The following is a 13271-nucleotide window of genomic DNA, read 5'->3' as shown; positions in this document are numbered from 1 at the left end:
GGGACTGTGCAGGTTTACATTACCTGCAGGAACTGCTGTACTGTGTTTTCCAGAAAAAAAACATTTTATATGCTGCTCTTGTAGATTTATTTTTATTTCTACAATAAAATACATTTTTAAATTCGTGCCTGATCTGTGGCAGCCCGGCGGCGCGGTCGAGGCCTGTACCTGCCCAGCGCCTCTGAGGCGCCGAGCGGCTGCGTGCGGGACGTGACCGGGCCTCCGCGGGGGCGGGCAGGCCGCCGACGGGCAGGCAGTTCGACCAATAGCAACACTCGGCGGGCGGCGCGGCCCAATCGTTGAGGAGCAGGGGCGGGACGGGCTGGGTGCCGGCGGCGCTGGCGGTCGCTGCAGCAGAGCACGGGCGGCGGCGTAGCAGAGCGGAGCTGCGTGTTGGTCTGAGCCGGGAGCAACCATGTCTCTCTCCAACAAGCTCACCCTCGACAAGGTGGACGTGAAGGGCAAGCGGGTCGTCATGAGGTGAGGAGCTGGGGTCCGACGCACGGTGAGGGGACGAACGGCCCGGCCGTTCCCGGGGCCGCCGCCCCTGGTGCCCTTGTCCCCGGGGGCGGCCCCCAGTACCAGCCGGGCCCCGTGAGGAGGGCACGAGGCCGCGGGGGTGGGGGGGATGTTTCCCGGGGATGGAGGGGGGTAGAGAGCCGCCCATGGCCTCCCGGGCCCCGGCGGGGTTGATCTGTGCCCTCCCCCCATGGCCTCCGCGGGCCTTATTGCAGATCCAAAAAGTGTTGCAATGAAAAACTGAAAATACGGCTCTGATCAGCTACCCAAATAAAACGGTAATTCTCCATTTTGCAATAAGAGTCCAATCGCCGGTATTCAGCACGTCCTGGTGTAAAACCCTAAAATAGGAATTCATGGCTCATTTATAAAACATCAAGGCCTGCTGAAAGCCTGATGTTGGAACTGCTGACAGATACTGGGCAATAAGGGCACATCCTGCTCGAAATACTTTTATTGTGGGATTCTTTGTCAAGGTCACCATAATATGACTAGTAAGTGGCTGTTACCTTGCTCGGTGAGTGGGCAGGTGTAATAAAATTATAACTTCTCTTCCCTGTAGTCTGCGTCAGACAACTTGCGCTTTTTATCTTGTCTCTCTGCCATCTTATTTTAGTAGTTCACTAGAAATTTGATTACCGGAATCTCGCTCCCGTAATGAGTAGTGAAGAAGCTGGCTCAGAATTTGCATGCACTTCCTAAATCTGGTACAACAAAAGAGCTTTTTATCTCTGTAACAACTGTGAGGGTTTTGCCATGTAACTGTTTTTTCCTTTTCTGATTTGTGTTACAGTCCTGCGTTGGCAGGGGATGGGTTAGCCAGTTCTTAGTCTCTGATAGTTAATGGACACCTCTGTCTTTGCAGTTCTGCGATGAGCTACTAAAACCAAGTGAAACAGCAGATGATGTGTCAATCTTTGTGTTTCCTGCCTGCATCTCATTTCCCTGAAAAGAGTCACCATGTGCTCTCAGTACTGCTAAAATCAATACTTCCTTTTTTCTTCTCATATTCATCATAACTTTGGCATACTCCTAACCCGCTTATTTTCAAGTCCTAATGCCGAAGCTTCAAGAGAAGTTGGGAATGGGGAGGAGAAAGGATTCAGAGGGAGCTCAGATTTCAGGTGTTGTGCAATGGGGAAGAAGAGTGAGCTGGGTCTTTCTTTTGTAGCTCTGATGCCTCTGTAAAGCAAACTATTCTTTTATTCTCTCATTTTAGAATAATAGCACGATAATGGTGCTTTTCTTTCCCCTTTCTAGAATTAGTCCACTGTACTGTGAGGCTGCCAGTTCAATTTCTTTCTGCTCAGCTACTCCTGTTCTGCTGGCGGCTTTTGTTGTTCTTTCAATCTGTGTCTCGTGCTGAGCAGGCTACAAGAGAATTCAAGCAACTTCCTGAATTGTTGTTGCTCTTTAATATAGATACAGAATAACAAAGAGCAAACCGTAATGCCATATTTCACTTTCCTCACTCTGATATGCTGTTACAGTTGGTTGGATGTTCCCTTCCGTAATTCTGTGAGTAATTTCTGCCTTTGGTGTTATGCAACACAGCTTCCCGCGGCTGCTCCTCAGCACATGTGCGTGAGGTATGCTGGTGACAAATGGCTGATGAAACTCCTCCCTTCCATTCATTCATCCGGTAGGAGTAGGGAAGTTACCTCTAGATCCACCTTAGGTTTTCCAGTGGGAATGTGGTAAAGCCACAGCACTCGTCTGCAGAGGGATTAGAGCTGCAGAGAAGGGAAATTTGAAGTTCGAAGCAGTAACTGGACAGCTTCCTTGAGCCTGCCTGCTTGCCGTAGTAGCCCAGCCAAGTATTTTAGAGGCCTCGTTAGAGAGCACAATGTCAGTTTTTCATTATTTGCCTCCCTTCCCTTGAAAGCTCCAAGTTGGTGATCTGAGACCACGTTGTTTAAAATGAGAAGGTTGTGGGGAGCTTGTTCAATCTCTTATTTCCTGCTTCAGCATCATTGCTATTGTGGTCATGAGCATTAGGATGTGTTGGTGGCATAGCTTTACTAAGTGATTCAGGAGATGTTTGTTCTCCCTTTGTGTTCTGTTATTACAAGCAGAAGTAGCTAATAACATACTGATTTCAAAACGGAACTTGTGTACAAGATAGAGCTAAAAATCTTACTCTAATTGTAAAGTTGCTTTTCTAGCCAGTGACTTTACTGGCAGGTTCTCTCACTCTTTGTGAAAGACATTTGTTGAGTATTTAATTTTATTTCTGTTTTTTTTTAGGGTTGACTTCAACGTTCCAATGAAGGATCACAACATAACCAACAATCAAAGGTGAGCCATAATTTCCATCCCAGATGGGAGTCCCAAAGTTCTAGCTCTGATTTTACCCCAGTTCTGTTAGCAGTACCTGGAATGCTGCCATGATTAAGCTGTCGTTGCTCGTACCAGAATACTAAAGGTGTCTCAGAGAAGGTCCAACAACTGTTAATTAAAACCCCTGTAGCTATTAGCAGACTATGCTAACTACAAGGCTTCTTCTCATCATAGCTGCTGTGCAAAGCATATAGAAAAAGTCCCTTAATTGTACAGATCCTAAACTTAATTCTTTAAATGTGTATGAAGTGTTATGACCATTTCACAGCCACATCCCTTTGGCTGTGTGTGAAAATTTGCTGTATTTGTTCATAGTATCCAGAAGACTTTCTGCATCCTGGTTACCCTGCAGTTGTGTGAACTTGTTGGCTTATGTTAGAATAATTGTTCTAGTGCAGCATACAAAGACACAGGTTTAGATATCAAATGTCTTGTCTTGCTTGTCTGTCGCTTGCGGGCCTATGCCAGTTTTGTTCCCCACAATATGCTCACTGTTCGACATTCCCATCATCTCTATTTATTGATTCAGGATCACAGACTAAACTGGGAAGCCTGCCAATGTTCAAGTGTGTCCTGGCATTTCTTAGCTACAAGAAATCGGCAGAATTTAGATTACAAACTGCATTTTACTTCCATGTCCTACATTGCAGGGAAGATAACAGTGAAACATATGAAAACATGCTGGAGCGGAGAATTTTGTTGATGCTTTCTGGACTGTGCTTCAGGATTGTCACAGTCCCTAGGAGAGTTAGCTCCATAGGGAAAGCTGTTCTCTTGTTGGATGTTGTTAGTCTCCTAGACATTTGTTCTAGCAAGGATAGGCGGCTAAGAAGCCTGGTCTCCCTTTTGGAGACTTACTGATGAGATCTAGGCTGAACCATGTGAACGCCAGAGCTAAGATGGACTTCTTAAGCAATTGTTCTGCCCAGCTTTTGTACTCCATTTCTTCTGTCATTTTTAAGGGATGACTCCCAAGGCTCTTCTGTAAGTGGTCACTAAGTCTACTTGTGTGGTAAACTCTACTTGAATCCTTTTTAATTTGTTCTTCTCTGCCATTACAGAATCAAGGCAGCTGTTCCTACCATCAAGCACTGCTTGGATCATGGAGCCAAGTCAGTGGTTTTGATGAGTCACCTGGGTCGCCCAGATGGTGTTCCTATGCCTGAAAAGTTCTCCTTGGCCCCAGTAGCTGTGGAGCTTAAAGCACTCATGGGCAGGTGAGGTAGAAGAGCAGTCCAGCATGTACCACCCTTTCTCTGGTGGCAGACCTGGATGCTTTCCTTTCTGAAAGAATGAGTCACTGGTGGGATGACAGTGTATACCTTTTGTTTGCAGGGAGGTCTTATTCCTGAAGGATTGTGTTGGTCCTGAGGTGGAAAAGGCCTGTGCTAATCCTGCAGCTGGCTCCGTCATCCTGCTAGAGAACCTCCGATTCCATGTAGAAGAAGAAGGGAAAGGGAAGGATGCTTCAGGGAACAAGGTGAAACTTCAAGTCTAACTTTTGTGCATGCCTGTTCTGGTCTTACTACCTTGTTTGCTGCAGATAGACAAGGAGCTAGCAGCCTAAAATGTTATTTATGAATTCACTCTCAGAAGGATGTCAGAGATCTTTAGTTCAGCATGTCCGATCATTTGTACCATGCTGTGCAAAAATTCTAGTCAAATGCATTGAATTTCCAAGATAAGACAACTTAAGTGAAAGGCTACAGATCACTCTGATGATGGTGGTGTAGTCTGTAAAAGAAGGAAAAAGGAGCAAAATAGGGCTGTACAGGAAATAGATTGCTGCTTATTAGACTTTATTTTGGGATGTCTAAAACAAGAAACAAGGTCTGTTGGAGATAATTTGCCACTGGGGCCATAAGAATGACACTTTTTTCTTGGTTATCTGGCTAATGTTTTAATATAATGTTTAAACATCCTGCAGCATAGGGATTAACAAACCCTTCTATAAGCCTGTCTGCTCTTATGAGCGGGCATCTAGAACCGGGCTGCCTTGCACCTCTGACATTTTCTTGAAGGTCAAGAAGAGTGCTTGCTCCAGACACCTGCTTTTCTTAGCGATGGTGACCCTGTTGACTGCGCAGGCCTTGGCTCCTTTCAGATTCAGTGCGTGGAGTGGAATGCTGAAATCATGTGGTGCCCTTTATGGTCTGACACAGGACTCTTGTAGCTTAGAAAACTAACACAGAGAACTAATAAGCCTTTGCAGATGGCAGTGAGAAATTGAACAAGTCTGGAATTATTCACTGTTAGAACTGTGTGCCACTGAAAGCCAATGTGGTGGCAGGGAGAAGAGTGGGGCAAGAATTTAATTTGCTTTGGGAAACAGTCCCCCGGTTTTGTGCATTTCTGTAATTCTGAGGTTATTTATCTGGATGTATGCATACGGAAGCATGCACTGCAGTTGAGCACAACAGGAGAGATGTTGACAGACCTGTTTCTCATCCTAACAGAGGTGAAAGTCAGTGCTATGGAAATAGTGATGCGATACAAGACTGCAGATTACTAGCTGGTGCTTATAAACTCTGGCTTTCCAAAGCAGATCAAGTGGTAATGGTTCCTTCCTTCAGAGCCTCTTGTGTTCTGCTTACAGATGTTACTGGTTTTAACAGGAGCGCTTAATCTCTTTGGGTAAAGCCAGGCAATTTACCAAGTGAAGGAGCAGTTGACAGCATTGTTCTATAATCTGCGTAGTCCCTTTGGCTTGTCTTTTGCTCAGGCTGTGTGAATAAAAGGGTACCCAAAGCCGCCCTGAACCTATCTGCCATATATTAGAGTACCTTCCTGCTGACGTCCCCGTGGTGTTACCTCTGGGTGCTAGCAGAGGCTTCACTTGGGCTGGTGAGCTGATGAAGCAGAAAGGTTCTCGGAGAGGTGATCTCTGACTGCCAGTCTGGGCTGTTCTTTAAGAGCAAGTGGCTGTAAACTAGGCCTGAGCAGTCACTTACTGTCAAAGTGAGCTCTGTTGCCTTTTCATGGTGGGAAAGAAAACCGAACTACATGAGCTGTCCCATGAGGACTTGGTAGGATGCTTGGAGGATGGAGAAAAAGTCTTTTAACAGAAATGCATCTGTTCTTGCCCACTACATGCTAAGCTTATCTCCAGCTTTCCGATGTTGGCTGCTTTCACCTGTGGCCTGCTATGTGCAGCTGCTAAATCAATCCTTCAGGAGCTCGTCCTTTTACCTATGGCACTTGGAGACCACACTTTCTTTGTTCAGTAAGCGAGCATGAGTTTGTTTAGTCTCATCTCAGCATTGCCTTGTCTCTGCATGTGGTTTCTGTGTTACCTGTGTTCACTGCACAAAACGGGAAGTCTTGGAGAGAGACTGAAAGGTTGGTAGTGCTGTAATTCATTCCTGTTCTGTTGATGGACTAGAAACTTGAAGTGTGAACAGTCCTCAGGCCTGTAATAGCAGTCTTGGGGGGTTTAACGTGGAGTTTAAACCTTTTTGTTGCTCCTGCTGGACTGAGAAAGAACATATGAAATCCAGTGACCCAACAGGATGAACTGATGATTTTCTTCAGCTGACCTTTCTTTGCTTTGGATTTTCAAGTCAAATTGATGACTTTGCTCATTCTTTCTCTTTTTAGATCAAGGCTGATCCTGCAAAAGTGGAGGCTTTCAGAGCCTCTCTTTCTAAACTGGGAGATGTCTATGTCAATGATGCTTTTGGAACGGCCCACCGAGCTCACAGGTGTGTATCCATTTTTTTTTTCCATAGGCTGAACTGCAAAATGATGTCTGCCATTGCAACTCATGCAGCTCTGCCCCCAATGAGTTTTAACTTCCTTTTGGGCTTATTCCGTTGTCATTCTGCTATGTTTGCTCCTGAGCAATGGATTTAGTGGAGGTAGTTGTCAGTAGTGTGTGCTCTCTCAAGTTTGCCTCTGGGAGCAGGAGACAGATGAAACTCTTTAAGACTTGAATTGATTTTTAGGCTTTGAAGATACAAAAATTACTTGCTTAGGACTTGTATAAATTGTCCTGCAATTATAGCAGACCTCTTTTCCAAAAGATTAATAGCTCCAGATTAATTATTCTCATGGACCGTGTTTAGATATGTGTACTTGCAGATTCTAGTGGTCCTCTTTGATCTTGATTTCATAATCCAGTGCTATGGGAGGAATACATCTCTGCTCTTGCTATGCTTATTTGTCCCTCAGCGTTTTGGATCACTAGTTAACACTATACATGTCTTGCGTATCAATGTGTCCGTGCAAAAACAATCTCAGAAAGTAAGTGCGTACAGCCATCTTATCAAACTAGGAAAACTAAAACCTCTTGTTTGTTTTCATGCAGGTAGTAGCTATTCTCATTGCTGCAGCTGACTAAATGATTTGCTTTATAATGCTGAGACACAGGGGTGTTTGGACCTGTACTGATGGAAAATTTTTCCTTTCCTTACTCTTACTTTTATTCTGCAGCTCCATGGTAGGTGTCAATCTGCCTCAGAAGGCTGCTGGCTTCCTGATGAAGAAAGAACTGGATTATTTTGCTAAGGCCCTAGAGAGTCCAGAGAGACCCTTCTTAGCAATTCTTGGAGGGTAAGATTCAAGAATATATCGAATCTGTATTTCTATTTAACTCCTCTGTAAGAAATGAAAAGTTATTTTGGCTTGGTGCAAACAAGTGCTTTCCTTTGAACTGTACCTACATTTCAGATTTCAGATAAGTTCTGAGGTCTTTGTAAGGTGTGGGTTATAGAGGAGCTAACTGACCATGTCCCCTCCTGTGAAGAGCTGCTTGATACACACGATGGCCCTGAAACATTCAGTGACCTTTCCTCCATGGTTCAGAGTACAAGCATCCTGCCAGCTCAGCACTGTGTAAACTGACACGATGTGTCATTATGCAATGGTGACCTACTGTAGCTGGATGGGCCTCTGCTCTTCCACAGCAGCTAGCGTGCAAAGAAACTTGAAGGTGCAAAACCAAGTTACTGCTTGTGTGTAGAAGTAATTTCCCATTGCCGCCAATTTTTCTTACCTCTATGTGCAGTTCAGCACTGTAGTTCTATAACAGTGTATTTCAGTTCATCAGGTGAATTAAAATACTTTGCTAAGTAACACAAAGCTGGGATACTGTAATATTCCCGTGTTCTTGATGGAAATATGTGGCTTATTCCTGCTCTTTGCACCCATAAATGTATTTTTTAAGTAGTAGTACTTGGTTCTCACATAAAGTTTTAAACTACTTCTGTGACCTTGGTTATACTGAACAATGCTTTTTTTCTTTTTATTAGTACCCTTCCAAGGTTTACAGCTGCAGGCGACCCATCAATAAGTGCTATAAACTCCTCATTGCCTTTGATGGAAGTTGCAGGTATATCACCAAGGGAAAGATTGTTAGTTACTTTGTCAGATATTTGAGTTAGAGCAGCAACTAGGATGGCCAAAATGTTAAAATACCAGGCCTATTAGTAAAGTCTGGAGGTGTTGTAAATCCAGGGGGAACAAAATAACATTTTTTTGAGAGGTGCCTAACAAGGGTGACCAGCATGTCCCAGTCTAGGAGCTTGATACTGAACTCCCTGTGTCACCAAGGACTGATGAATGCCAACTCCATCTTAGTGAGTCACAAGAGGAGCTGTGAGAGCAGTTCAGAGCCGGAATATACCTTTATCTGTTTCAAAGCACCACTGTTCCACTGGCGGTGCAGCTGGTTCGGAGGTGGGATAGCAGATTGAGTAACTCTTGCTTGATTGTACCAGAGGGAGGTCACACTTGGAAGCTGCATGTGGTCCAGCTCTAGATTTGCTACTGCTTATATATAACTAAATTGGGCCTAGAAGATGAACTGAGAACAACTGTACTAACATGTAAACTGGAAATGAAATGTTGGCAAAGAAAGACCATGTGCAGGAAAGTAATTCAGTGCCAGGAGCAGGGTAAGTGCAAGGGAAAGAAACAAAAATCTAGTTCACCTTCACATCTCTTTCTGCCTGTAGCTGCATACGGCAAGATGGGCTCTGCAGGGTTTTGCTGTGGCTCCGTCCCATCCCGTCAACGCTTCTTTACCAGTCCAGCTCCCACAGTGTAGCAACATTAGCAACTTGCACGGCTTAAACTGGGGTCAGCAGCTGGTTCACACCAGAGCTCTCCATTGTCACTAAGATTGGATTTGTAGAGGCAATACATATTTCTTATGGTTAGGTCTGAAAGCATTTTATTCATGAAATTCATGTCATTATCCCTGTTCTAGAGATGAGGAAAATAAAGCAGAAAGAAGAAATCATCTTACCTAATGTCACCAAGCAGGGCATGATCAAACTAAGACTACAATGCAAGTTTCCTGAGTGCCAGGCTAGGTGTAGCTCAGGGTTGTTTTCTACGGTCTTTTATGGAGCTTTCTTTTAGATAACAACAAAAATTCCATACATGGCATTAAAGAGGGAAGATGGAAGACTTGTGCCTATTTACTGCCTCCTCTGCCATCCCTTTGTAAAGTAAGAATGTCCTTGTGAGGCTTCATGCTGTCTTAGCTAAAGATTACTAGAGAGTAAGTTCTGTCTGAGGAGTTTTGGGCAGTGGCTACATTATTCTTTTTCCTTCTCTCTCTTGCCAGAGCCAAAGTTCAGGATAAGATCCAGCTGATCAGTAACATGTTGGATAAGGTCAACGAGATGATCATTGGTGGTGGAATGGCTTTCACCTTCCTGAAGGTGATCAACAACATGGAGGTATGAAAATATGTCAGCTCCTACTAAAGAATATGGTCAGAATGTCGCTTATGTATTGTGGTATTGAGAACTGGCAGTCTCAACTCTGCAAAAGTAGGGAGTGCTGAGAAGTTACTTGACAATCACTTTGCAAAAATCAGATTATTGCCTATGTTTAGCTGTGTACTTTAAGAAAACAGTCTTTCCAGAATTGCTGTCTGTGTAGTTTGGCTTGACTGCTGCTTTTCTCTTCTGTAAAGACCAGTAGCTAAACAAAGGCTTCTCTTTTACTTTTCCCAAACAATTTCTCTAGATTGGCAACTCTCTGTTTGACGAAGAGGGATCAAAAATTGTCAAGGACCTGATGGCCAAGGCAGAGAAGAACGGCGTGAAGATTACTCTGCCTGTTGACTTCGTCACTGCAGACAAATTTGATGAGAATGCACAGACTGGGGAAGCCACAGTGGCTTCAGGCATTCCTGCTGGCTGGATGGTAGGTTTTAATAGGCAAGGGACTAAGAGAAGTAGTACGCAGCAGTGGGGTGGGAAGGACACCTCTTAAAGGAGTAGGAAGAGTAATTGTGATCCTTTGCAAATGTTTCTGAAGGCAGTCAAGCTGTGTAGAGTGTGTTGGTTTAATGAAATTGAAGCTGTGTTGTTCTGAATTTTTAAGTCTAAAGTAGCTTTTGTGAGATTTGGATTAAAACAGCAAAATTCTTCTAAAACCTTCAGATCTGAATGCAGGAGAAATCCCTTTTATTTGACTGGAATTTAAGTAGAGTTGGCAAAAGTTTCTAACCAAGGCTTCAAGCATTTTACATTGATTTTAAAAATGACTTATCCTTAGATAAATACTACACCAAACTCCACCCTACGGCAGCAGCTTTCTGCTCCTTGGTATTCAGAGCAGAGAAACTCTTGCTTCATATCCGGGGTTGAGGGGGTAGCTTCAGAGGATCCCAGCTAGATATTGGTGATTGGAGATGAGGGTTGGCAGTAAGTATATCTGTGGCGTCTCGTCTTAGGGCTTGGACTGTGGCCCTGAAAGTGTGAAGAAGTTTGTGGAAGTTGTGGGAAGGGCCAAGCAAATTGTGTGGAATGGTCCAGTTGGTGTCTTTGAGTGGGACAAGTTTGCCAAAGGAACCAAAGCCCTGATGGACAAAGTGGTAGAAGTAACTGGAAAGGGCAGCATCACCATTATCGGTAAGTAGTTGTATGTGTGTGTTCTTGTCTTTCTAAATGCAACAAGGAAACTTCTGCTTGTCAGTCCCAAGTTAAAAATACTGATCAAATTGTTTTTCTTTCCTCATGTTTTCATCTGTCCTTCAGCTTGGAGGTAGGGCTCTAAAAACTGCTGTATGTACTCATGCTGAGTATGTGCAAGCGGTGCTAGCCTGTAGCAAGGCTATGGCCCTTAAGCTGAAAAAAATCTAAGTTTCTTTGTGTCTCACTGATTTTGTTTGTATTACAGGTGGTGGAGATACAGCCACTTGCTGTGCAAAGTGGAACACTGAGGATAAAGTTAGCCATGTCAGCACAGGAGGTGGCGCCAGCCTGGAACTGCTAGAGGGTAACCGTTCTTTTATCTTAACTTGTTTGAGCAAATCAGGGAGTTCTGGGTGCTCTACCATGTGTTGATTCAAGAAAGCACAACAATAGAATGAATGTCTCTTCTGTTCCACCATGTGGAATTGCAGTAGCTTTTTTTGAAGAATGAGGAGCTCATTGCTCTTCTTTTGTAGTCCTCCTAGAGAAAGAGAGGAAAGAAAATGGAGTGATTCTTGCAAACAGCACAGTCTGAAAGCAAAGTCCAGAAAGCAAAAATGCTGGAATAGAAGATAAAACAGCTTTGAGAGTGGGCTCTCTTCTGTAGATGATCCCCTGAGACATGCTAACCAGACTGTTTAAAATGCCCAGTTTCTGTTAGGGAAATCTCATCAGAATAGTCTCGAATTTTTGCCAGAGGTCTCCTTTTTAGCGCGTTGTTTGAAATTCCCTGGTTTTGGGGAGCCCTCTGGTGATCACTTAGGAACCTGCACGAGGTTACTTTGAATTCAAAATGGTGAGAATCTACAGGATTCTTCTAATGAGTTACATTGTACTCTAAATAGGTTTTCATTTCCTCTGGTAATTAGCTGTTTCCCAATATGTGTAAATTATCTAATACTGTCAACTTCTCTGTAGAATCGAAACTGCAATAAACTGCATTGCAGCTGTTAGTTTCCAGCAGTTACACACGAGACAGAGCTTTTGTTTCTGTTGCCTAGGGAGTGATAGTAGAGGGAAAGAATGCAGATGGCTAGAAAGAAACACTGTGTAACCGATTTATTCAAAAGGCAAACTTGTCTAAGTTTTGGCCCAAAGTGTGGGTTTGTGTGTGATCTTTTAAAAGTAACGGAAGTCTAGCTAATTAGAAAAGCTTCTGAAGATTTAAAAAAAAAAAAAAAAAAAAAAGGGGGCAAAAAACCCTCCTAAACCCCCAGCAAACTAGAGCATTGTGAACAGTGTTAAAATTCAGTACTGCCACATGGCTTGAGCATTAGAAGGTAGGTTTTCTGAAAAAAAGCAAAACCAGAATGGTCTCCCTTCATTATTTTAAAATAGGACAAAAAGCCAAAAATGCTTTAGAAAACATTGCGCTTTAATAATCTGGGCTCTCATACTCAAAGATGAGCATATTCTTTGCTTCCATCAGTTGGAATGAGGCATGTAAGTATCTAGACCTGGGTTTTTTAGTCCCAGTAAAAGACTTGAGACTTGTGGGAGGCATTGTTTCTTTTTCTTAATTCATTCTTAAAATTTCCACCACACACTCCAGAATTCTATTTACATGCCACTAGGGACTGAAGAAAGTATGCAGCAACTCTCTAGATCCAATCAAAAATCTGTTTGCCATCAAACTTAATGGAAAAATATCTTAGGTGTTTGGATCTGACCCTAGCAGAGACTTGGATAGAAATTCACCGTTATTGTTAATTGAGAATTGATGACTGTGGTATGTTAAGAATGTGCCTGCTGACATAGGAGTGCAGCTGTGCGCTGGATACTTACTCCAGCCCTAAAAGGTATTTACTATGTGGAACAGTTTGAGTGCAACGCATATGTCTTAAGAGCCACAGTTGTCAACAGGAGTGTATGTAGAACCAAGCTCTTCCATTTTTAACCTATATTTTCTATATATGTTTAAATGTTGCAGTTGCGAGTGTAAAGTTTAGTTGTTTGAGGGCAGAGGATATTCTTTAACTTTATATTTTTTAACTGCTAACAGGTAAGGTTCTTCCTGGCGTGGATGCCTTGAGCAATGTGTAGAGAACAGATTATCGCCCCGCTTCCCGGTCCTGTGCACAGCCCCTGAGATTCAACACTTCAATGCTTCTGTATTTCAACTCTGCGACAGGCAGATCACAGAATGTAAACCAAAACTGGACAGGGTTTGAGGAGAAGACAGCAGAGAGATTTTACGACTGCAGTTTACATGATGTGGATTTGTCCACCGATATCCCACTTGAATTAATGTAGTGAGTTTAAACTGTTGTTGTGAACTTAGAGTGTATATATTTATATTTTGCCTTTTCAAAGAGATTAATCCCTGTTAGACATGTCTGTTTCTCAGAAAGGAGTGCACTGTGTAGCTTCAATGTTCTTAGCAAGCGTTTTCATCACTTGACACGGTTCAGAAACAAGAGGGGACTCCAGTTTTTTGGAGGCTGATTGTAATAGCTGCTGAATAAACATATTTAAAGTGCT

The 13271-nt window shown here is 43.4% G+C and overlaps 1 protein-coding gene across 1 annotated transcript; it reads left to right on the top strand.

Annotated features, from left to right (window-relative positions):
• Nucleotides 1-321: 321 nt before the first annotated feature.
• PGK1 (phosphoglycerate kinase 1) lies at nt 322-13271 on the top strand. The gene is made up of 11 exons (XM_063346483.1): nt 322-480; nt 2767-2817; nt 3921-4076; nt 4195-4339; nt 6457-6560; nt 7291-7410; nt 9431-9545; nt 9838-10017; nt 10550-10727; nt 10996-11094; nt 12793-13271. The coding sequence occupies exons 1-11, from the start codon at nt 416-418 to the stop codon at nt 12831-12833; spliced, it is 1254 nt and encodes a 417-aa protein (XP_063202553.1). The 5' UTR covers nt 322-415; the 3' UTR covers nt 12834-13271.

The sequence above is a fragment of the Chroicocephalus ridibundus genome, chromosome 9 (genome assembly GCF_963924245.1).
Source record: "Chroicocephalus ridibundus chromosome 9, bChrRid1.1, whole genome shotgun sequence".
In the NCBI taxonomy this organism is placed as follows: Eukaryota; Metazoa; Chordata; class Aves; order Charadriiformes; family Laridae; genus Chroicocephalus; species Chroicocephalus ridibundus.
The sequence above is the reverse complement of the archived record's forward strand: the minus strand, read 5'-3'. Positions and strand labels throughout refer to the sequence as shown.